The sequence below is a fragment of the Acromyrmex echinatior genome, chromosome 3 (genome assembly GCF_024713525.1).
Source record: "Acromyrmex echinatior isolate Ae372 chromosome 3, ASM2471352v2, whole genome shotgun sequence".
Taxonomy (NCBI): domain Eukaryota; kingdom Metazoa; phylum Arthropoda; class Insecta; order Hymenoptera; family Formicidae; genus Acromyrmex; species Acromyrmex echinatior.
The window spans coordinates 14,638,113-14,666,101 of record NC_141854.1 but is presented as its reverse complement, the minus strand read 5'-3'; the positions used below and the strand labels follow the sequence as shown (position 1 = coordinate 14,666,101).

Below are 27,989 nucleotides of genomic sequence, written 5' to 3'. Positions count from 1 at the left end.
GCACATATGTCTCACAATAACAAACTCCACGTTGAAAAACGATAGCGTTGTGTACGTCAACGCAAGCGATATCGGGTTGCAGCAACGTGAGTATCTTCAACTAATAAAACTCAACAGGCATGACTGTCATGCAATTTTTTTGATGAGGTAGTTATTGGTAAGATGATATAAAAAGAAGTAATTAAACTGTAGAGGAAGAAATCAAAAGTGTTCATTGAGATGTCTAAAAGAAACTTACTAATAAAAAAAATTGTTTTATTAAATATTTATTAAGAAAAGATTGATACTTTTAGATTTCATATAAATAATAAAAAAATATGACAACTTCTAGATCCACATAAATTTCTTCGATCTTAATAAGAATTTTCATCAGGAATAAATGGGAACGTTAGCAATGTCGTGGCTCGATGCATCGATTCAAAATAATCGATAACAGGTGTCGTATACGAGGCGGAAAGTGCAGATGAGAATTGCATGGAATTCCGAGGGAGGAGAATACAATAACGAATACACTTTCAAACATCCTTGACTTCCTTATATGCAGGCACGCGGGAAGTTACGTAATGAAACCCGTCGAGTCACGGCAAAGCAAGTAAGAAGGATACGACAAGAAAACGAGACGAGATATCACCGTGTAACAGAATCCTTTGTCAATGTTTCTGTCACGTCAGATTGTGTCCCGTGGAATTAGAAATCTTCCTTTGAGGAATCGTCGATGGCATCGTCGCTTATCTGAAATCTTTCTAATGAGCTCTTTGCGGAATGAAGTGGAAAATGCACGCGTTCAGCTATGTACATAAGTAAAATCTGTAAATTTTGTAAAATATACAGGGACTACGCGTACTATAAAGTCACGTACTATCAATTTTAATGATTTATTAAAAATACTCTTTTTATCATTGATATCCGTGAAAATTTTATTACTCTATTGCATATCAAAACATTTCTTAAAATTTTTGAAACTTAATATTTTGAATATTTAAGCATAAAGTGAAAATTCTGTAATGCCCAATATAAAAACTAGTGAAACGAAATTTTGTTTATTTAATATCCTAATTTTAATTTTCAATACTTTTAAATTTATTAAATTTACATATTTTTTAAATAAATTTAAGTTTATTTGATAGGAGATTTACAATAATTTAAAATATACCAACTATTCTCTTTAATCATGTCATCGCTGTTTGATTGAAAATAAAAAATCATTAATAAATTATAACTTGAAATAAATAAAACTCAATCAAGAAATAAGAAGTGCAAATTAAAAACGATTATATAAAATCAATATTATAATAAATATGGTATGGATTGAAATTTAGAGACAAAATATACGATTTATTATGTCAATTAATTCTTGAAAATTTGTGTCAATTGAATCACAATTTAAAAAATTTGTGTTTACTTCACATTAAACTTATAAATGCGAGATATCAAACTAGTTATGTAGATAGTTCTCGTAAAAGTTTTAATATAAATCAGGTTATAAAAGATATCAGCATAAAATATAACTTTTATTGCTTCAATAATTCTTTTTCATTTTCACAAATTTAAATCGCATCATCAATATAAGTTAACAGTTTTGATGTACGTATACATATATATGTAATACTATACTAGCAAGAAAAATTTTGAAAAAATAAATAAATTTAAATATGATACGTTTACATGATCACCTGTTCATGAGTCACGCGTACGTTAATATTAGTGAGTGTTGGTACATAAGCACTTCGGCACGCTCGCTAACTCTCACAGGCGACCATTGAAACACGTAGTGTGTAGTAGGTCCTTGTATTTGAACAAAAAGAGTCAAACTATTTAAAATAAAAATTTATAAATAACTTTTTACCTAATTTTTCAAAAATTTTCTTAGTATAATATTTCGTGTCGCGAGTTTCGGGACACTCTACATATACACACTCCCCCCCACACACACACACACACGCACCGTATATATATATATATATATATATATGTATATATAAGAACTGATGGCAAATGTGCGAAATAGAGAAATAGATTTTTCAAATTTTCTTTTAAAAATGTACAATTATTATACAATATTTTCCTTATTTACTTGATAATATACTACTGTGGGCAAAAAGTATCGATAATTTGTTTGTTTTTCAAAAATTCTTTATTTATTCATCCACATTCGTATCATCCCCCTCAAAGTAGTCCCCCCCGGTTGCAATGCAACTGTGCCAACGCTTTTTCCAATTTTCGAAACATGCCGCATAGTCGTCTGTAGGTATGGCCCGCAGCTCACTCGTCGTTTTTTCTTTTATCTCTTCAATCGTCTCGAAACGGTGTCCACGGAGTGGCCTTTTGAGTTTTGAGAACAGCCAGAAGTCAGATGGTGCTAAGTCAGGCGAATACGGTGGTTGTGGAATGATATGAGTTGAGTTTTTGGCGAAATGGTCACGAACTACGAGTGATGTGTGCGACGGCGCATTATCGTGGTGAAGGAGCCAAGAGTTGTCGGCCCACAATTCTGGTCTTTTTCGGCGCACGGCATCACGCAAACGACGCATAACACCCAAATAGTATTGGCTGTTGACGATTTTCGAGCACCAAATCTCGGATTTTTTGGACGTGAATCACATCAGTTGATGTGGATGGCCGTCCGGCACGTGGCTCGTCTTGAACGCTCTTTCGGCCCTCTTTAAACATTCTGTGCCATGCAAAAACTCTTGCTTGTGACAAAGCGCCATCACCGTACGCCTTCTGACACATTCTCAACGTTTCGGCTGCAGAAATTCCATTCCGGACACAAAATTTTATCGCACTTCGTTGTTCCATAATTTCAGACATTTCAAAAAACGATAAATCACTTTTTACGTGCTTACAAACAGACGCTTATCTCAAACACTAATGACTATTTTGACGTGTACCTTGGCGCAGCTGTCACTGACAGAATTGCCAATTTCAAAATAAATTCGGTTGTCCCTATCGGAAACCCCGGGAAATTTAAATTTGAAATTATCGATACTTTTTGCCCACAATAGTATTCATTAATATAAATTGGAATCTATTTAATAATTTAGTATAATAATAATAAAGTATATATATATACATTAAGTATAATAATAATTAAGTAAAGCAACAATAATAAGTTAAATTAAACTGCAATATGAATAACATAAATAAGTAAGAAGCGCCAAATCGAAATTAGATTTTAGTCCGTAATAATATTTCCATATAAATTTTAAATACATCTTTTAAAGTTAAATAAATTATTAAATACATCTTTTAAAATTAAATAAACTATTATTGTCAGATTACTGTCAGAGTTGAAACGCAATCATAAACTGTAACTGAAATAATAATATTACAAATTAAATTGATCGTCAATTTAATAATGATGCGAATAATCTAATAATAAAATACTGCAAAGAACTTTTATCATTGCTAAAAATATCAACTCTAATTAATGTATTTAATATTCAATCATTCTATATGCAAAGATAAGAATTTTTGAAATTAGCTAAGTTCCTGTTACATAAGTTGTCCAGTCAATATCATTTTTATTTATTGACTCATAATACGAACTAGAATATTCCTGAGGAAGTAGCCTTGTAACAAAAAAATATGAACGCAAATATCTAAAGAACAATGAATTGCGTTATCGTAAATGCGCCATTTTTATGATGACTTTTTGTGATGACTTGCTTGTATCCTTTGCGATCGCATCAGCGATGAGGCGACTAGCGAAGAGTTAAGTATAGTCTGTATAGTCAGGTACATGTATGACGTACGTGTGTGCTAATGGGTTGCGTAAGCGAGACGAGTCGCTACGGTTGTACGTCGATGCTTGACAAACTGCACGTTTCTAATGTACTTGGTTGCATTAGCAAGCAGCGATAGTGGCGCGATATTTCTTCCACCGTAACTCCGTTTATATAGACTGCGCAGTCCTACTTAGTACATTCGCCACGTCCCATTCGCTCAAGGCGATCAAAAAAATTGAGAATTGGTTGATTGAGACATTGGAGCATGACGCAATACCGTAATTTGTAATCGAGTCTACCATTGTCTAGTACATTATACCTAATCTAATTTTTACTTACTTAAGAGAGCTGAATCCACGTTATCTATTTATGAAAAATTAATATGGTTACATATAATAGAAATTTAAAGTATTTATTAAACTAGTCGTAATAATATATAACTTGAAATTATGTATATTACGATAAAAAGAAATGATTAAAATTTTTCATAAATTTATTGAATATTTATTCCAGAAATGCCTTTTTTACATTCTCTAAAATTTCTCATTTAAAAATCCATACTCGGAAATTTTTTTACATGTAACTTTACACTTATTAATGTATGTTAGTAACTTTGTTGCATTCCATTATATAATATGTATGTATACGTTGTTTCGTGTTTCAAATTCATGTTTAGAGGAAGTTACACGTCGGTCATAATATTTTTCAGGACATAATATGCATTCACATATATCTTCAGTGATGTTAAAAAATTAATTTTCTCGTGCGCGGTAGGGCGAGACATCGTTTTGTTTCGCATCGTGTCCTTCCTACAGCAGCGCAACGTCGTTTTCTATTCCGCGAAATACAGAGCCCTCGAGCGTTTCTCTCAAAAGTGCAACTTTACGAACTCAGGAAAGTTAAGGTTTCGTGCGATGCGAAACGACATCGCGTCAGTGTGTCAGTAGACCGGCAACGAAACGAGTTTCTTACCCGGCATTTAAACGTAACCGCAAGATACGACTTCCTTCGCTATCACGATTTGGATCTTAGATCTCTTCAATCTTCTCTTTATCAATAGTCCATATTTGCAGCATTTGAGAGCAAATGGAAATTACGAAATCAAAGTAGAATATGTACATATACAAATTATATGTTAAAATGTAATTACATATTAAATGTAACATGTAATTATATCAATATAATATATAAATGTAACTTATAAATTATAAATCAAATTTTGATGTGTTATGCAATTTCTAAGAAACAATGAATAAGACATAAAATAAAAATATGAATTTATATATATGTATAATATACATATATATATATATTTATATGTATATTATGTACAAGTATATTCACATTTTTATCAGTCTGTATCTAACTTATTGTATGTATTTGATTTAATTAGATGCTTATGCAACATATGGATTAATTTAAAAAAATGATAGTAATATATACTATATAAATCAATAATTTCATTTTTTACTTCAATTATTAGACGTAATAAGATACTTAAATAAGTAGAATTGTCTGTTACTTCAAAACTTGCGCAATTTGAGAGTTTATGTATTGTATCATAGGTCAATTCATGAATTCAAAATTAACGATAATGAGAGTGTAAGGTCGATCAATTAAAAGTCGAGGTCAATGTTGGAGTCACGGCAATTTCGCGGTTTCGTCGGTTGCGTTCCGCAGAGAAATGAATTGGCAATGACAGGGAGAAGGCGCCTCGTTGCTTTACGATTTGCATGCGACCTAGTCTCAGCTGATCAAGATGTGGTCATTGGCCCCAGTCTCCGCATCGTTTGGCTCGTGTGCGATAAGCGGCTGCATTTGATTAAAGTGCCTTGTCTGTTTTGTGACTTTGACTTGATGATTATGCAAATGATAAGGATAAACTTGGTTAAATTTCTGTAGGAAATGTAATATAGGAAATAACTCAATAACATATACCTAATTTTATTTCATATTTAACTTTTCACATTTACTTTTCTAATTTTAATCAATTTCCCTTTCAACTCTCAATATATAGCCGTGAAGATTTATTCTTATTGTAAAATTTTTATTTCGATATATCTTACTGTACACGTCTTACAGTTTAGATAAAATCGTATCGATATATAGTCAAGTTTATTTTGAAAAGCTATTTGAAAATTGTTCTTTTGTAAAAAAAATCAAAGTCATATCTCTTATTCAAAATTCTATTCTATAACGTATCTTAATTGAATCATAGTTGGAAAAAATATGTCGTATTATATTTATGAGATTGCTAATAATTTTCCTAAATTTAAATTCAAATTTAAAAGAAATTATTTTTTGTCACATCATCAAATATAACTAACATTAATTTAATGAACTATCATATATTGAACGATTTGTAATCGAAGGAAATCGATGGAGCTCACATCGAAGAAAATAAAATAATCGAGGGAATGATCCGAACTGATGTAGTAGAGAGGGATTTCACTTGTGACACTTCTTTGCACGTTAACTCACATGTGAATGCGTGTTCCGCTTTCACTCGTATCGCTAGTCGTGCCGTCCCTGAAAAATCACGTAATTCGTTACGGTTGGTGAATTCCTACCCAGCAAGCTCGACTAAATCACTGAAAAATAGAGCGTTCTGCAGACATGCTTTTTTACTATTCCAAGCCATCGCAAATAGCAATTTCAATTTCCATCTGTTATTCGACAACCATTTCGATCGTGTAATAATTCATTCCGCTTTATCTGCTGCATTGAATTCGCCTCTTTGTCGCGTTTAATGCTATGAATTCATTAATTTTCAGCTTATCTATAACATATTTTATAGATTATAGTTTATGTTGCATGATCGTATTTTCGGCTTTCGATGGCAATCTTTCATTATAAGCAAAATTATATTTTTAAAATCATTTGTTAAGAATTTATATTATAAAAATGATAATTTAATTTTAATAAAATATATTGTTAAAAAAAATACTATTAATTTTTTCTACAAAGAAAATATCAAAATTTGTCTAAATTGAATCTATTAGTCTAAATTGATCTATTAGTAAATTATTATTACTTTTTAGGAGATGTTTAAATAAATAATGCACTATTTATTTATGCTTTTGATGATCAAAGTAATCTTCTGCAGATAAAAATTTATAAAAAAGATTTATGTGTTTTTTCTTTCTTTTAATAACAAGAAGAAACATTTATTAAATTTTTATTTACATTTTTATTTAACAGCACAACGTTAAATATGTGGTAGGTCAGTTTTAACGTTTATTTACGCGATATGAAAGATCTGCAACATATGAGATAAAAACTAAATACTCATATTTAACATTAGATATATGACGCAAATTCCTCAGTATAAGCTTTGTAGAGTTTTCATTAGTTTATTTCAATGATGATCAATGATGTATCTATAACAAAAAATTTTGATAGAAGGGAGTAACGAAGAAGAAAAAAAGAAAAAATAATTCTCCGCACGGCGTTTGTATGTAATGCTTGTTTTTGTGGTCGGTCAACAGTTGCAGCTAACAGGCTCCAGAAATTTATCAATGGAGACCGTTATTACGCGCGCGTAAGAGAGAGAGAGAGAGAGAGAGAGAGAGAGAAAGAGAGAGAGAGAAAGAGAGAGGGTACTTAATAAAGCAGGTTAGTAAAAACTGAAGGCCTTGTGAAATCCATTTCAGTTGATGATGTACAAATTTATTAGAATGAACGTTTTGTTATCGTCATTATTTTTTTACAATTTTAATAAAGATACTAAATCATTTACATCGGATAATTTTATGTATATAATATACGAATTTTATCAATTTTTTCGATAGAATCATAATAAATTGATATAAAATATTGAGTATATAATTTGAGTTAATTAATATTGCATTGAATTGTTTTTATTTTTTTATATAAAAATAATATACGAAGAAAAATAATATACGAAGATAAATAATATACGAAGAAAAATATTCAAGATTATTTTTAAATATGTTTTGACTATACAATACCAGCTAAAAATATCAAGGTGTAGCACACAAAAAATCGTAAGGTAATAAGGCATAATTAGTTAGCGAATTGATCAATCACAGTTGAAACGTAAAGCAATAACTAAGTAATAACATATCCAAAATGTTAATCTGTTTTCTGTTTACGTCTTACTGCTGAAGTTTTTTGTATGCTATAGCCTTCTAAAAATCACCTAAAAATATCAATCAATACTAGTAAAAAAATTTTGTCATAAATACGCCTTGAAAAAAAGCAATACGATACATTATTTGATTTTTAATGATTTATGCAATGGAATTACCATATTTTGTTATATTTGTATACGTAACTTTTAGACAAATAAGTGACGCCAAATAAAATTTTGGTACGAATATTTATTTAAGTTTTAATAATGCTTTGAGTTTTTTTTGTGACATAGATATAGATACATCTCTAATTTAAATGTTCAAATTTATCGACGACATAGGTATATGTAAATATATTTGTATATATGTAGATAGATATATTTGTTATTTGTATTTGTTTATTTGAAAGCTTTTTAGAAATATATCTTGTAATAAAGAACGTACAGTGATTTGCTTTGGAATTTAAATAGCGAAGAAGAGAAAAATTCTTTTCAAAGAATAATTAATGAATTCTTGGTATGTCAACTTTATCTTGCGTGTAGAAATTTTGATCTATTTCTAGCATTTCGTCGCTATTTTTGTACTATACGTGGTTAGTAAAGCAATTATGTAAAAATACCTGATAATATACTCGAAGGGACATTTATCTTGATATACTCAAAGGGAGTGTATTCGCATGTATAGTATATTTGTTATCCTTAAATGGGTCATCGTTGATAAAGGTTTGCTAAATATAGAAATACCAGTCTAGTAGCGATAACAGTTAATGAACTCGCGTTTAAGTCGACCATGACATGCGCCGATCTTTAGATATTTACGGTCTCTTATATATTCGCGTCATATATCATGTATAAATAACGCAATCGTCTAACGTTTACATGGTAATGCACTTCACGATACAGAGAATGATTACTAACATTGAATGATTATTAAAATTGAAAAATAAAATCTTACTATAATCTTTGAACCATAGCTAATGTGTGTAAAACACATAATGTAAATTATATTAGAGAAAAACATAATTATCTCAAGTTTTTTATTGTATTATTTTCTTGTAAAACTTGATATGCTGTTTTAATTTTATTTAGAATCAAATCGTCATAAATTTTTCGAAATATTTAAAATATTAAATGCATTGTTAATACGTTTTAAAAGTTTATCAGTTTAAAAAAATTTTTAATAATTTTTTGTATAAGTAAATACTAAAATAAATTTTTATTTATCTCCATGTAACCAAAGAGTGAATAATTGTTACATTTTATTCTTTTTATTTGACGGAAAAATTATTTGGATCACTTTTGTTACTTCATCTAATTGTTAAAATTAATATTATATTCAACTGAGTAGGGGGATTGACTAATGCGTATGTACGCAAAAATTGCATCAATTCGCTTCACTTTATAAGAATTACTTATTTCTTTTTGGCCTGTAAACTGGGATGAAACTAAGGAACCTCTTTGTGATGTTGGATGGTTGATACCATGGTTAATGCACTACTTATGCTGAATTAGAATTATATTAATATTGTTGAGAATGACTTGAAGTAATGACTCGAAACGCGTACAGATTTTATACGAATTTTTTATACTTTTATATTAAAAATGGACGTATAAACATTTCCATTATTATTTCCATTACTTGCACTAAGTATCGCACTGAGATTTCTATTTCCCCTTACATTCTAGTCTTTATATTACTAAAATAAATGTTAATATCATAACTTGCAGTTAAATAATCTTTTTAATGATTTAAATAGTTGCATAAATGTACGAGTATGCAGCTAATTATGTATAATTCAACTATCTATTTGATATTATACCTTTTGAGATATTATGTATTAAATATATGTTTTAAATATTTTATATCTAATTATCTTATTTTAAATGAATTGAATGATCTAGTTTTCCACATTTTTTACACAGAAAGAATTTTCTCTTAGAATTTATCTTAAAAGGTAATCGTAGAATAACATGATATTTCGAAGAATTTTGTGTGATTTTCTCTGATTTATTATATTTTCTCAAATATGAAATATGTATAAATATAAATATAATATATTAATAAAATATAAAATATGTTTGATATAATTTTAAAATATGTTAAATAATTTATAATTCTTTTTAAAGAGTAGAATTGCCAAACAGTAATAAATATATAAGTATATAAATTTCATTTAATATAGTACAACATTTTCAATCCCTCACTTAATTGCTCATGATAATTTTACCATGTAGCCGGTTATATTCATTAACGTTGTTATTTTTATTAAAAAAACTAATGTTACTTATCTATGAATCTTATATGACACCGCTAATAAATGGATGCAGCGAAATTCAATTTTTCATATAAATAAAATCATCTAATAATAGAATAGAATAAAAGACATTATGAGATTAAACCGACAAAATTCAAATTGACGAAAGTAAATGAGAGATGTATTTTAACAGTACTACAGTTTTTAGTTTTGTACAAAAATTAATTCAGAAATTCTGGACATTTCCTGGAAGATATATCTCCTATATGTAATGATATAATGACAGCTAATCTGTATTAAAATGTAATATGTAAATTTTGATGATGTTAATTTTAAATATTTTATCTTAAAACAATTTATAAATTACTTGGTAATTTTTATTATGTAATTTATAAAATATTTGTTATATATTTAAAAAATTCCTTTTATTCCCGATAATATTTAATAGGTTGCCAAATTATTGCACGTTTATTACTAAACATAATAAAATTTATAATGAATTTTGCTGTAAAATATAACGAAAAAATTTTTGTAGTAACAAAATATTGCTAGTTTGGAAGTGTACTGACAATGAGATAGTTTACATTTATATTATATTATTTGTCATCTATTTTCACATTTAAATGTTTGATGCAAACATAAACAATATATATACATAGGTATAAACATATCATAGGTTAAATATATTAACTATGTGTTTTGGAAGTATAAGTATTCATCTTTTTATGCAAAGAAAATCAGAATATATAGAATTAAACTCTAATCAGCTGTGTATCAGTTTTACCTGTTCTTTGCTTTGTCTCTATTTCCTGCCTCATAGTCGCGTCCACAGGCACGTAGCAACTAATAGCTAGAAATTACACGAGAGCCTGGCGTGGATGTTCATTTGATCGACCCAATAACGAATACCCGGCATTTCAACTCGACGGCCGCCAACATTTCGCGATCACGGTCGCATAAACGCGGCACAACCCGCTCGTTCGTAACGCAGTACGCGCAAATTGCAGGTGAGTGCAATACCGTCAGACCCAGTTTATCTAATCAAATTGCAATCGCTTGCGATTGAAAACAGGTGAAGGCCGAATTAACGTCAGGACGTTAATTACGCTCGCATTATAATGAGAAAAGGATCCTCGAGGATGTCGGCATCGTGTATATATCGCGCGCTTGCGTGCATTCACGTGTCGTTTTCGTTACGCAAGTAATCCTTCTGCCGAGTAACGTTGGCTGATGGAAGAAACTGCAATCTTAGTTGTACGATAACGTCAACCTTGAAATGGACGTCAGTATACATTGCTTTTCCTTTGCGTCCTCCTTGCTTAGGTTAGTGTGAAATTCCAGGATACGTGGTATATTATCGCGCACCGTTTATTGAGGTCTACATTCGAGAGACTGCGTCGCTTTACTGTACTCTATCGGTTACGCTGATGTAAATTAACACTAATCTGTGGTTAATTAATTTCCCTTCTGTGTCATAAGCAGAAGTATAATTGAAAAGAGACATTCAATCGATCATCAATCAAACTCGATTAACGACTTCGTATTACTTATGACGCGAGGTTCTCGAGTATTTATAGATTAAAATGTTTGAACTCGCCGCTTCATATTAAGTCTTCAAAGAAATCTTTTTATACTGTTTTTTGAGAATTACATTATATATAATTATCGCTCATTATTTCTTCTGAACAAGACAGGAATTGAATTTTCTAATATCTGTAACATCTCACAAGATGTTACAGCAAAAACATATTGTTCCAGAATCAAATGTATAGACAATTCTCAAACAGATATCGAGGAGGATCTGACTGTAGAACGGTATCGCGGAACGCAATGCAGTTAGTTTACGCGTTGTGCGATTATGCGTTCCGAAAATAGCCAAGCACCAGTAATCATGAATCGTTGTTTCACGGAAGGTAATCATTCCGTTCTATCTGCCCGTGCTGATGTATACGAATCATCATTCCTTTTTTTTATTCGACGATTCCAGAATTCGCAATGCTATTGCACTACGTCCCCGTTCGAAGTGCACGAAACTGACGGCCTATCCTTGAACATTCATTCGTAATAACACTGGTTAACCTGTGCGAAACAACGCACCTGCAGGCATTTGCGTAACGCCACGCGCGAAACAGACATGATCTCGGCAATTCGTAGAACAATTATAAGAATATCTCGTCTGATTATCCGATGGTTATCTGGATAATTATCCAGAAATATATACAGCGTTTATTATTTTTAGTCGATTTTTTTAAGATTATAACTGTATAAAGAAATTTCATAATTATATAATTAATTTTTTATTTACCAAAGATATTATAAATAAAATATGATACATCTAAATATAATATCTCATATTTTATTTATTTTTTGATACAATTTACGAATACTTTTAATTCTCTACATACAGGTTACATTTAAATTAAATTTGTGAAATTCCATAAATGTTTTAATAATAATTATAAGGTTGAAATATTCTACTCGAAATATTGGACAAAAATATATGAAATACTATGTATGTAATATATTCAACATTCTTTCTTTACCGTAAAACGTACATTCTTTCTTTTGTGCAACAAAAATGTAGGTCAAAAATATTTAAGAATCGGACGACTCAAAGTGCAGCAAAATATATATTGAAGAAACTTGTGTGACATTTTTCCATACCTATCTGCGCAATGCATCGCAGGAATCATGTTTGAAGTCACGACGAAACCGTATCCTTCAAAGGTACGTCGAGTTTTAATGATCGCAGCGAAGCAAAGTATGGTCGTGGTATGTAAACGATATTCCAAAGTAATTTTAGTCGTCGCGAGTAAAATTGGTAGCCGTACCGGTCTCGATATTAAAAATGTTATCATACGGAAAGGACTTTATATCCCCTGAAATATTTAAGATACTCGCATTTCATAAGCGAACGTAACTCTATTTGATCTAAACGACTTTAATTTTAATGAAACATATTCAAAGAAATAATGTAATCATAAAAATAAGAATTTTTTATTAAATTTATTTTAATATAATTTATCAGGTATAATTTAACAGACTGAAGATTAAAGTAATAATATTAACGAACATATTAACAATAAAAATATCTTTTAGTAATCAAATTTCAAAATATTAAAAAAAGTATATTATTTAGTAATTAAATTTTTTAATTTTGAAGAAATTATTTTTTATTTTTATTTTTTTCATAAAATTAAGAAACATAATAATCGTAAATTTTACTTTATAGAAATCTTTTTTTTACATCTTGAACTTTTCAAATCTGATCGTAGAGTCTGTATACACAGATCTATCACGATCGCGGAAGTAATTAGTAAAATTATTGAGATAATTCTCTGGTCGACAAAATATCGACGGGTAAGTCGAAGATAATAATGGCACGAGTCTTGAAAATAAAAAGCAGCGTGCACGAAAGGAACTTCAGATGATATCTAAAAAGGGAACGTTTTATCCTCGGAGATGCAATCGGGGAATTTCGTTTAAGGGAATACCAGCGATACTAACGAATCGTTTCAGCCAAATCAAGGAGAGTCAGCCGGTACGAGCTTTGCTCTTTTGTCTTGCACGACGAGGCAAACGGTTTCGCAGAAATCAGCGGCTATCCGGTTGCGCAAGATTGTGATTACTCTTTGGTTAGGCTCTCGACTCGTTGCTGTATGTCCCGCACGATGGTACCGTACGATGGAATAGCCGCATACCGTCGTACACAACTGTGCACACAGCTATGCGTGGAACAGCTACCTGTAGCGACTCATTTACCGGCTCGACATTGCTCGGTATTTAGTCTCAAATACATCGAGCACAATTTGAAATTAATAAAGCGAAAAGCTATATGATAATTTTTTACAGACACTGCATTTTAAATTTGATCAAATTTATTAAATTTAACGAATAAATAAACAAAATTCATTAATTATTTAATTTATAATTGAAAATTATCTCAATGGAGTCAATCCAGTCTTTTAATTACTTTTATATTTCATCAGGTTAGTTTTAGTTGGCATTACTGATGTATACTACCTCAGAAATTTGAAGCATTCGTACATAGTTTTTAAATAAAAACACTATTCTTTAGTGATATAATTATTTTATTAAAAATATATCAACTTTTATTTTTGAATATATACTATCGGAATAGAATTTATGATTGAATATAAATTTTGATACATTTACAATGTTAATAATTAAAGTTGAATTTAATTCTTTATTACTCGTGTGAAATTTCCAGAACATCCCCACCTTACAAAATTAAATATATAAATGAATGCTATTTATACACATTTTTTGTAAAAATTATTTTACAATGTAAAAAATTATTTTTTATTTATCTGTATTTAAAAAGTGTACAGAATATCAATTTTTATTTAATTAGGAATCATTAAAGGAAACAATAAAAATTAAGATAATAATGTTGGAGCGAAATCCTACATTATTCTACATAAGCAATGTAGAATTAAACTTTTTTCCAAAATTAGAGATGCTCCAAATTTTTGAGTGGTAGTATAAATATATTATTGTTAATATACAATATAATTTTATGTACTGTGTGCATATATTTTTATATTATTTATTATGTAATATGTATAAAGTTATTTAAGTATAGAAGATTTTAAGCTATCATTTAGAGATCTCAACGGACATAAATGCGCCACGTAATGTTGTCACGCCGTTATCTTTTGACTGCAATATAGGCGCGTACCTTCTCGTCCGTCGTCTGTCGAGTCGTTGCGAAAGCAACTTTACGCGACTTATTTTCAACGTGCTCATTTGCGCCGCATATGTTCGCCCGCCCGTGAAGAATATTAGCTTCCACGTCGAGTAGAAGTGCGCTGTGAATTCATACGTAGGTATCTATGTTGCTAGGATTCATTACATTGCAACTGTATGTGTAACATAGCAGCACTAAATTTTTATATTCGCATGACTATTATTGATTAATTGCTAGGTAGACAATGTGTTAGTTTGTCATATTGTACGAAATAATTTTATGTAATTTACAAGATATTATATTTCTTTAATTTTCTATATTGTCTTACAAATTAAAAATTCATTATATACTTTTATATTGTAGTAATTTGTATTATGTATCAACTTCATAATCTCCGAATTTCCAAAAAATACAGGCTCTATAAGTATTTTAAGAGTATTAAACATAATATTTCTTTGAATAATTACATACAAAATATATCAAATAATTGTAAATTTATATTAAATGACGTTAGTGAATAAAAACATGTTTAAAATAGATATAATTTATTAAAAATTGTAAATCATGGATTTTGATGTATCGATTATAGTTGCAATGGACATAAAGGATTGCATAATATTCGGACTTTGTATTTGAATGTTTTTTTTTTTCGCTAGACACTGAATCTTGAATATTTTATACATTCATTAATGGTAATTTATAATAAAATGTTGAAGATCATAGAACCATGTAAATTCATTCAGATGATTATGTTAATTTGATTTTAATTAAGCTTGAAATAGCATAATTATTTGTTATTTAGATTCTGTAATAAATGCTAATAAATACATAAACATAATTACACGACAGTAAAAATATATTTTTGTTATTTTCTTCACGTATATAACAAAAGATTTTATTTCTGCTGCATTATTATTAATATGCTTTTTCCTTTAAGACTCTTGCTTTTTTCTATTTACTAAAGCCATCTTGGACTGTGATGTCAGAAGTGAGAAAAATACATAAAGAAAATTCTTGCAAACTATATTAAAATATAAGGATTGTTTAATAAAACAACATTTGCAATCGATAGAATAGAATTGTAAAACTTCCCTTGTGTTCCAGTAATCAATAAATAATCATATATTTGAAATTGAATTATATCTATCTAGAAAACGAAACAGGCTATATGACAGCTGTCGAATTGAAATAAATATTTTATTCTATTCCGAAATAAAAGGAGAGTTTTTGATACATTTTACAAGTGTACTCTATCAAATACAAACATTTTATTGAAAAATATTTTTATTTTAATATATTTTTTGTAAGAATTTCTATTATAAATATGTTTTCTCGTTTCTCTCTGACGTCATCAATCTGAAGATCGGTGGTAAGTGATCAGGAGCCTTAAAAGATGGAAAAAAATAAAGTAGGAAAAGCTTTTTCACACGATTTTTGATGATGGCATATTTTGCATGCAACGTGGCAACACGTTGATGCGTCTATTGCAACAACTAAGGAACGATTACGGTTAAACGCGTCGAATAATTACACGATTATCGAACCGATGATTACCGGGTAATCAAGGCGGTCGAGTTCTTGTTCGCGGTTTGAGCAAAGTAGAGAAATGGAGAACGAAGATTTCGAAGGTCAGGAGTGGCCACGAAACCAGCCACTGCTGTTCTCATGACAATTCCATTCTGCGAAGAACGTACTGGTTGACCCACGTTTTACATATTCATAAAGGTTTTGCATAGCAACATGCATATGATAAGTAAGCAGAGATTAATGTCCACTGTGTGTCTGCATGATCCTACAGACGTAATAACAGCTGAAAGAACTCTGCAGACTGTGCAAAAACAATCATTGCACTTGTAAAAACATAGGATATTATTTTTTTTTTAATAAAAGTGAAAAACGTGGTCTTATCTCATGAAACTGAATTTTTAATTTTACAACAATTGTAGATTCCAGTTATTACTTGCAATACGCTTTTTTTTGTGTAATATTTTTTCATCTTTTTTTTAATGATAAATCAGTTTCTATACAAGCACCATCTTATTTTTTATTATATATATATATATATATATATCTGTTATTTTAAGAATTTAATATATTTGAACAATGTAGTTAAGTAATTATTTAAATTTGCATAATTTTATTTATATTAAATGCATATTATTAGAAATTATCTTATTGGAAAGAATTCAAATAAAATTCAAATAATGGTCTCTAAAATAAATACATTTTTCTAAGATTTGTCATATAAGATTGGAATTAACATCAATGATTTTTGTAACCATAAATAATCGATACTGTTATTATGGAGATCGAGTAATGTCGTAAATATTAATCATTATGCAAATCTTTGCTAAGATATTGAGATTGTAATACCATTCTCTTTAAAAACTCCAGCGATTATTTTTATATAACGTCAACTATTGATAGAAAAGATCCGATTAAACTTATAAATGTAAGTTGATTTCATTAATAATATTAAACTTGCATATTATTACTCGTATTGAATAAATGATATTTATATCAGCAAAATTAAATTTATGAGTTTGCGAAAATCAAATTTATGTAAATTAAGTTAGTAACAAGAAAATTAAGTTTATGACGAGAAAATTATGTACTATGCTCATAGAGCATAGTATTTGCATCGAAAGCGAGAATTTCTGTAATTATGTCACAGATTTGATTTACAAAATACGTTTATATATCTATTATTTTCAAAAGACTTTCATGTATTTTCGCTTTAATATGATTAATCGAAACTAACTGTGCATTGATTTTAGAAATTTAGGTTACATTTTCAGTTTGATAAAAAGATAAATGAAGAAAGAGAAGCAAAATAATAAGATAAAAATATCAATCTTCACTTCGAAAATGACATTATTCAAAAACATGATATTCGAATATTATTATAAATTAAGTATATATTATTCTATTAAAAAAAACTGAATTAATTTAGTTTTATAAATAATCATCAAAATTGTTACAACTTAAAAAAAGACATTTCTTAAAAATTATGAAATCAAAATAACAAAAATAACAATTGATCATATTAAAAATATATTTCTTTTGTCAATATTATTTAATTAGTCAATAACTTTCTATCAAATTGGAAAACAGATTTTCCTCTTTTCTATGAAACTTAATTATTTTTAATTGTATTTTTTAAAGTAAGGGAGTGATATCTAAAACAAGACTTACGTAATTGCAACGGCATGAATAGCGGTAAAGAAAAATAAGCCACAAAAAATTATTTCGGTATTCGAGAAATCGTCTTTGTTGAAGCCTTTGAAAGTAGACGATTTCGTATGCAAAGAACGTTTCGGAGTTTCGTCAGATAAAAAGAAACGGGCAAATATGTATGCGCTGATGATTTTATGAGCAGAAGTATATTCTTAGAAGACAAAATAAAATACTAATGATGTAATGTTATCAAATATTATAATATGCAAAATTTAAAATAAACAAAATTTAAAATAAAAATGACTTATGAATAACGTAGCTTACAACGTAATTTGTGTGATAATAAGATGACTTTATAATAATTTAAATAAATAATTATAACATAATAAATTAAGCAAATTTAAAGCATTTAGAATAATATACAATGTAATTTAAACATTTTAAATTTGTGATTAAAAAAATTTGGCACCGTTTTAAATTTTTATTCTATTTTAAATGACATTTTAAATTATTTTAATAAAGATTATTTCTAAAAAAATATGTATAATATATGTATAGAGAAATTTTCTCTTGTTTAATAAAAAAAAGCGAACATTTTTACAAGAAGAACAAAGAAGGTAACTTTGAAGAAGCGGTAAGCAGAACGAATTATATGTCGGAAAGAGGGAGTCTTTTCCGGTGAAAGGACGTGCAAGAAGACAAGCATAGCACAATGGCTTTGACTACAGGAACTAACCGGAAGCAACATGAGACACCGGATCCCATACAAATGCCCAATTAATGTACCCGCTTATGGGTCTTCGTAGTCTGCTAGGGATAAATGCGGTACTGATGAACTTCATCTACTATTCCGGCGTGTATGAGGCATCATTCGTATCCTTCGTATACGTCCTTAACGATGATACTTGGCTCTCGCAGTCGCGATCCACGATTTATGGCGTCATTTGTTCTCACCGGCGGTTGTGCGATCGCGAGGAAGATATTTGGTGGTCACGAGGGTGACAAGGGTTTCCATGAAATGTATGTTAGTCTCTAGTAGAAGATTCAGAATGGGAATTCGGCTCTTTCAGAACTTCGTAAAATTCATTCTGATAAACTTAATTTTGCTTGATTGTTTTATAAAAATTTCTTGAACAGAACTACTTATTGTTAGGCCTTCTATATTCGCATAAAAGTTTGTTTACAACTAAATATATTTTCGTAATAGAAAATGATTCGCTTTATTTAAAAATTAAATTGTTAAAACAGATGTATCGTGTCTTCTTAATAGAAATGTGTTTTATAAGAAACATATTGTGTTGCTTTCTAATTTGTAAATAAAAAATTAAACATACTCATATGATAGTAAATGTGCTATGAAATAGAATGCGAAGTTCAATATAATACTGCAAATTATGTTACGCATGGTTGAAATGAAAAATAATACTCTGGTTTCCCGGCAAATAATTTAAACGGGAATGAGGACAGTTATACAGGCTACACTATGCATATGCTAAGACAGTTTCGTTCGCAGGTGCCTTCTCTAACTGACTCGTTTGTCACTGTCTACGTATTAATCACTGTGACAGGATTGGTTTGTATTTTCATTGGACCAAGTTTGCATCACTGCATTATGACTACTGTCCGTAAATGTCACTCCATAAAACAGAACAATAATTGTCTCCTTTGTAATTCCGTACATCGTAAAACATAATTTAGTTTTATTATTGCAACCGTCAAAGTGTTTGCTAATCGGAATTCCAAGCTGTCTATAAATCGCTACCTATCTCTGACGTCATTTCCTGGGAACTTCGTCTGCGACATACTAATGACCGCATAATTGTGACCAAACGCGAGGTGGATACACCTGTCGACACATCGGTTGCCAGATTGGCTTCAAGATGTGTGAATTTCTTTCAATTCCCGATTTAATAATTTATTTTTAGGCGTTCTGATCATAATTTATCAGTATTTTAATTCATTTTAATATATAGATCTTCTCTTTTTTTAATTCTATTTAAAAAATTTTAAATCCATGTTTTTATAAAATTCTTTTTCCTCTACAGATAGTTATCTTCATAACTTCACAAATGCTATTTCATAGAGAGCTAATCCGTAGCTTATTCTACCGATAGAAAGCAGTTCATGCGTCTGGCATATGTGAATCTGTAAGTGAATTAACGTTATCAATTCTCATTTCTTGAAAGAAACACGTGGCCTAAAAGCCGTATCGCTAAGAGGGCGAGAATATTCCTGGCGAAGCTATACACTACACAGTGAATACGAAACCAGCAATGAGACAAATCTAATCCTCCTTAGTGGCAAGAAGCCAGGTTTAATGATTATTAATAATCAGTATTCATAGAGAAGCAAACGATTACGCTACTCGAGAAAAATGTTTTTAATTAAAACTCACGTTTTGCAAACTTTCTCTTCCTCTGAATAGCTTTAGGTGTAGCCGTAAAAAGTCACCATAGAGATAATCTCGAGATACGTTTCGCAGATATTCCAGCAAGCTTTAAAGTGAATGTTCCAAATTTAAATCGGCTACCCGAGATAATGAGAATTTCTTAAAGATATATCCTGATGTGTACATTTTATATTTTCAGTGATTTTGAATTTATCTTATGTATTTTGATTTTTTTAGTTAGCTATTATAATATAAACTATTATAATTTTAAAATAATTAAAAAACAAAAAATTCAAATTTGTTGATTTTTTATTTCTTGGAAGTTATATGACTAGTTTTTTAATATATTCTATCTATACAACAAATAGTTTTATCAGATACGATTAAATCATATTTGATTATGCAATTTTTTTTCCAGTATTGAAAGTAACATTTCTCGGACACAGTTAAGGATTATTTGACGATTTCACTGTCATTTCTGCAGCATTTTTAATTTTGAAATTCCATTCGGATGTGATAACTCAGGAACTTCGACAAACGAAGCTTTAGTCTTAAAAATGAGCTCTAATGAAAATCAAAGAACACGTTGCGCTTCCGGTGATGCATAGCGTGCAACAACTCGTTCTTCTTCCGCATTTCGAAAAGGCACATCGAAACGTCTTGCAACGCGAAATTCCAATGCTCCCTCGCTTGTCCGCATTTGCATGCATGATCTTAATCTCGCATTGGTCTTTTTTCCGGCCTGTAAGAGCGTTGGTTCATTCGCAACGTCTCGCGCCTCGGCGCATCGTGCCGCGAAAAAGGCGAAATCGAGTAAGGAACGACGGTGTGGAAGGTTGCTGGTTGCATATCGGAGCACGACGATCGATTTGAAATGCCTGGCTCGGAATTCGTTGGAAAACTTATCACGTTTTGCAGGCTGCGATTTAATTGCACAAGTTGTAAATGGGCCCGTGAGATGCATAGAAGGAGATCGAATCGAACACAAGTGACCGCATTGGCCACCGGTTGGCCACAAGCATTTCGTTTGTGGAAGTCAGACACCTGTTTGTATCGAATAAACGCTTCCTCGCGGATGCGAGTAAGTTATCATTAACGCTGATTAATTGTACGGAATGTAAACAATTGCTTTTCATTAGCGAAATTAGTAAAAGCAACATTATGTTAGCAATAATTCTCCGATGCTGACTTTGATAACGATAAAGATTATTTGATTATTTAATAATCTATATCTATATGATATTCTTATCATACATAAATATATTATAAATTTCATTTTACTCAACACTTGTAAGATTATCTTGTACAAACGTATAAATATACAAAATTTATTCAGTTATTTTAAATTTTATGAACATTTTAGGTAAGATGAATTTAGAACTGAATTTAAAAATTGAATAGTGCATTAATTTCTGTGGAAAACAAACTCATAGTAATTACATCAATATTATAACTTCTCACTCAACAATGTAAATGTAATATAACACATATTGCACATAATAATTACATAGTTAAATAGGAAATTGTAACATTGATGTAATATTACTGTTAGTTTGTATTCTCTCTGTGGATTGCTTTTTACATAAAAACATGTTTAAATTACATATATATCATATCTTTCGAAAAATTCTAACTAATAATCGAACAATTGTGCAAACCATTTTGTGCCAGCATGAAAAGCTGCATGGTACTTGTAATTTATAATGACTTCTATAATATTATTGTGTTCGTTTATTATGCAGATCTTATAAAGCTCGATCGATAGACTATGCGCAATACTTTGATGCACGTATTCCGCGACGACGTGCTGCAGACATCCTAACGGAATATTCGGTGCGATGCAAACATTCCAGCAGGCGCGATCTGCATCTCATATCCGCCTGCATGATCCGACGTTGCGTCGTATCTAGTTTGCACGTGAATTACATTACAAATGCAGTTACAGAGACCAGTGGCTCCGTATCACGCTCTTATTTTATTCCCACGTTAATAGCCTTAAATGTGATTACAATAAGCTCGACAGTATCCCGACGACATAGTAGGAGAAGCATTATCTAGGATTAGCTATATATTGTTATAGCTATATTGTAGAGATATTTCGCATATATATGTGTGTGTGTGTGTATGCGTATTCGTGTGCGCGCGCGCGGTGTGTGTATGTGTGTGTGTAGAATTCCTATGAAATTAGCACTCTATTTTCGAAGTTTCGATATAATTAATAAGGTTCTAGCTCCAAGAATTCTAAAGCTACTGATATATTTTTAAAACGAATTCGATTGCAATTGGTTCGGGTTGCCTCTTTATTTCGTATTTGATCATAACTCCACCCTTGCTCGATCTCGAAATATTCGTTACGCTGACTTTCGCACATTGATAATATCCAACCCTCTTGGTAGCAATGGGCGAAAAATTTCGGTCCGTTTAGAAGGAAAAAGGGAGGGCATAAACCAGCACCTTCGGTATTTAATAAACATTCCGCGAAAGCCGCAGTTTCGCTGGAACGCAGGAGGGGTGAGGAAGAGAGGAGAATTTGTCTTCCGTTCCCCTCCCCTCCCCAACTGGTTGCCTTTTTACACCGTATTTCCCCCGCGAAGGGAAAGGGCTTAAAATTTTCATTCGATTTCCGCGGGAAATCCGATCCGTCGTTGGCAACCACGGGTATCCGGTCGCTAGGGGCTGCGAAATTAATTAAATCGTTAACTGCAGACGAGTTTGCCGTAGTCTGGACCGATATATTCAGTGCTCTTCTCGTCCTTTCTGCTCTTCCCCGCGGCACGGATCAACCTCTGGACAAACCTTGATCCCCTGGTCTCAGTATATATATTTTTTTTGTTATTTTTCGGACGTTTCGGTCAGACACAACCCCTTAAATACGTCTCGTTAAACGCAAAGAGGATCATTGTCACAGGAAGTTTTTATCCGGATAGATTGAATTGATGTAGGAATCAAATTTTTCAAGCAAAAGGCTTTGTTTTAGGATTTACAGTTACTCGAAAACTGGTATCGCCGTGTCAGTATCGCTTCTATAAAATACCGTAAAAATAATCGGGAATAATTGGCATGTAAAGCTATAACGTTATAGCTTTTATTAATGAAAAAGTTTGTTATAAAAAACTAATATATTAAACTAATAATATTATCATTATTTAAATGTAATAATGAATTTCACAAAACAATATATTTTATATTATCGTATAATTTGTTAGTACAAGTCTTTATTATAAAAATAAATTGTTATTCTTATTATTATTGTTTAAATGTAATAAATGAATTTCAAAGCAGTACATTTTATATTATTAATATCTCTTATATTTCATTGTACAGTAAGCATTACAAAATGTAGTCATGGCATTATTTGTCAGCATTATGGCCGTAATTATTTGCACATAAAGCGTATTGGTGATTTCCGGAAACACGATCATACGCAATTGTACCGTGAATTTGATATCAACTTCTATGGATACATTCCACGCACTATAAATCGATGTATTCTCGATTTCAATTCGCTCTAGTATGGCTACGCATAGCTTGAAACGCAGCATCGAGTTCCTTTGATATCGCGCGAATTGGATAGCAACATTTGACAGGGAGCCACAATTTTCACATATTAATACTCGTCATGTTTAGCCCTCTTGTTGGCCGGCGAATTTGCATAGTTCGATATTAATATTAATACATTAGTCCACATTATTAGGGCACTGAAATATTAATTAATATGATGCGAGTTACTGTTGCATATCTAATACACGCAGCATTTATGCAAAAGTGAATACTCAGGAATGATAATACAAAGCCAGGTTTAATCTTTGCAATAAAAAAATTCACATATGCTAATAGATTGCACAAAACGAAACATTATTATCACATGGATTCTATAATTACTGAGCAAATATTGATTCCTAAAACTTATTTGGATATATGGTATGTATACATATAAAATTATTAATTAAAGCATACAACTTCATTAATTCACAGTTTTGAGTATCAAACTTTTTAATAATAAGATAAAAAAATTTGTATCCTGCATCATCTGAGTTTAAAAATAAAAAAAACTTGCATTGTGTATAATACGTCATAATTTCAAAATTTTTTGTTATTTCGATTTTTTTAATGTACACCACGTTCTCGCAGAATAAGCGATGCATTAACACCGAGAAGATCCATAAGAGAATTGAATACACGTGACAGGGATGAGAGAAGCGAAGATAGACTCGAGAGATATATTCGAGTATTTTGCCTAGCCTATCCCCCGCGATGCCGAATTTACATAAGCGGCTTTTCTCTAGGTGAAGCTTTTCTCCCGGTCCTAAACAAATATTGACCAGGTCACCTCTTCTAGTGGTCTGTACCGTCGTCAAATGACCCATAGCTAGCCACTGTCCGCATTATCTGTAAACGCTTATTAAACGGTGGGCGAAATGGGAAATCATGATGTCACTTGTGACCTCGGCTCGAGACGACGTGAGTCAAAGTTTAAGAACGTTATATCGAATAAAATACGTTATACGATTAAAATAGTTTTTTTTTTTTTCAATTAATCGATGATGCTCGCAGCCGAATATATTAGATAGTAATTAATTAGATGTTAACCTTTAATCTGCAGAATATTAATTCTTCCTTCATTCATGACATAGAATATGTCACGAATGATAATAATTGGTCACAAATGTCATTTATAAAAGTTTTAATGAGTTCGCTAACAAAATTTAGATAACCAGAACTTGGTATAAAGAATAGGAAAATAGTTAGTTTTACGTAACGCTTGGTAAAAAAATTTTTTTCATGTTTAATATTCTAATTCTTTTGATGTTATGCAAACTCTATTACCATAATGGCACATGTAAAGTGCTGATGCTACTTGTGAAATAATCAATAATGATCCTAACTGTTATAGTCATGATAAATATAAGAAAAAGAAAGAAGATCTTTGAGAAGATTATATCTTTGAATTGTCTTCGATTATTTAAAGGTGTATATATATATATATATATATCTTATCTATATGTGTATATCTATATGTATATATATATATGTACATGTACATATATATATATATCTTATGTGTGTGTGTATATATATATATATATATATATATATATATATATATAAAAACATGTAATTATAGAAAAATATCAGTTAATTGAACTATCTAGTTATAAGAAGCGCAATAAGAATGAGTAATGCACTTAATTTATCCACTACGTAATTCTCCAGTAATAGTATTCTGTAATAGTATACGTTCTGTTAATGACAATTGACTATAGCTATCATTCGATTGCATGATTACTCAGTCAGACATTTTCTCACTAACTAATTAAATACACAATCATATCAAGGATGAATAATCATATATTATCTTTAAGGTCGTCTTCCGGGTACTATTATTGAATTATTAAGATCGCACATATTATTAACGAAATACGTCACTTTTCATAATGATTCTATGATGACGCGATACTGCAAATAATTGCTAATGGAAGTTATGTTTTATCATTACAGAGCGCAAACTGTTCGTTGGGATGCTATCGAAAAAATTCACAGAAAACGATGTTAGGAACATGTTTAGCGCTTACGGAATGATCGAGGAATGCTCGGTGCTGAGGGACAGCACCGGGAAAAGTAAAGCCTGTGCCTTCGTTACCTTCGCTAGTAAGCAGTACGCAATCAATGCCATCAAAGCTCTGCATCATTCTCAGACAATGGAGGTGAGTATAATTATAAACGAAGGAGACATTTTATATAATATTTTTAGATACAACCCTATACTTGAAAATTAAATAAAAATTTGATCCTAGTATTATTAATCTTAAAATGATTGGAGTTATTAATTTTGTAATTAATATTCCTAATTTTGATGAATAAAAATTATGAATTTTATATAATTAATGTAATTTAATCTATTATATGTATATATATATATATATATATATATATATATATATATATATATATATCAAAGTACTGAAGTTAATCTTGATGTCAGAAATTTCTAAGTTTTGCGCGTAAAGCATCGTAACTAGTGTTCAAATTATTAGATAGTTTACTACAACTTTAACAGCTTTACTATAACATCTTGATTAATAATCGCAATAACGTCATCTAATATTCTATCTCTTATAAAGTTGAGAATACAGTGGCAACTTTTCGTACAGGGATGATGCAGCTTTTATAAGAATATGACAAATTTTATTCATTTACTTACTTTTTTAATCGCGTACCGTTTATTAATCTATCATTCAATGATAATCATCTTTCATCTTTTATTCTTCCACCTTAACTTTTTTGCATCTACGTTTTCTACAATTAACTAAAAGGTAATAATGAAAACTTCTTTGAAAAGTTGCTTGTGGAAATAATGAGCAATCCATGAGGACATGCAATCTGCTCTCATATTTATGTTGCAAGAAAGAACTGGGTCGTGAGGACTCCGATCTTTTAAGCGGAGAAAACAGTGTCGGGAAGACTTGGGGGGCAGATGACGACACAAAGCGGGTCGCATACAAAGTCTTCGTTTCTTTTCATGGCAATTCAACCGAGTCGTCAGATGTATTGGCTAGATGCCATTGTCACTCGACGAAACATCCATGTGCATCTACAATCCGACTAGTCACCTTAGTGAAATATACCGATTTAACTCGGAGTAACTAAAACCGAGCGAGAGAGTAAAGACGACTGAACTGGTTGACACCTTGGCGATTCAAAGCTCGCCAAGCTTTTCTATTCCCCCTTCTTTCATTGCTCCATACTACTACTACAACTATCTAAGCTTTCGCAAACGCTAGAGAGAGAGAGAGAGAGAGAGAGAGAGAGAGAGAGAGAGAGAGAGAGAGAGAGAGAATTGGACAGATAAATTATCGAATCTCCTTAGAGCATTGCTCGAAAACCATAAACCGATATTGTCAATGTTATATTGTGATATTATCTATTTATATGTTAAAAATATAATAATTAAATTATAAGAAGAATATTCTATTCCCGCCCCTTTTGCTATAGTCTCTACAAAAATTTTGACAAGGAAACAATGAATTCTATATTGATTTGTGATTTCTCAAAAATTTATAAATATTTTCTCTAAGTATAACTGATACTTTTTTAAATATTATACTTGATTTTCACTATATTATTTAATTCATTTTCCACATAAATATGTTAACATATTTTTTTCTCCGAATATTTTTACGCTATAGATTATGATACATAACTTTTTTTTATTTTAAAGTAAAACATAAAGTTTTCGATTCACCTATTTATATAATATCAATTATCTGTTTATATAATATCTAATTAATATCAAGATATTTCCTTTAACGTAGCCTTGCGGTATTCAGTTGTTAAATATTTTGTTTCATTAATATAAGAAATACTTAACAACTTCATTAATCACTTCACGAGATATATTTAGTGACGATACGCCTTTGCAATGTACTATTTCGATGGTAAATGCGAGTGTGCCAAGACATGCGGGCACGAAGGCAATTCCACTTTAATATTACGAATATTTCCGGCTGCAGGTTCTTCGAACTTGCTCATTCGTCACTACCGGCACAACCGGCACGCCGATTTCGCGTCTCCAATTGCAGGCGCATTGTACATGGTGCATCGACCTCGCGATTCGTGTGTATATCATCTCGCGTAC

General features: G+C 30.5%; 1 protein-coding gene across 21 annotated transcripts in view; it reads left to right on the top strand.

The window, feature by feature from the left end:
- The window catches only part of LOC105149436 (CUGBP Elav-like family member 1-A), a 562,295-nt gene that overhangs the window by 518,110 nt on the left and 16,196 nt on the right, over positions 1-27,989 (top strand). For all 21 annotated transcript variants that reach the window (XR_846598.2, XR_846599.2, XM_087403816.1 and 18 more), the window contains one exon: positions 25,853-26,058. Coding sequence is in view for 19 of the 21 variants with exons in the window: in XM_087403816.1 (XP_087259942.1) it covers positions 25,853-26,058 (206 nt within the window). In the remaining 2 variants the exon portion in view is untranslated. The remainder of the gene's footprint in view (positions 1-25,852; positions 26,059-27,989) is intronic.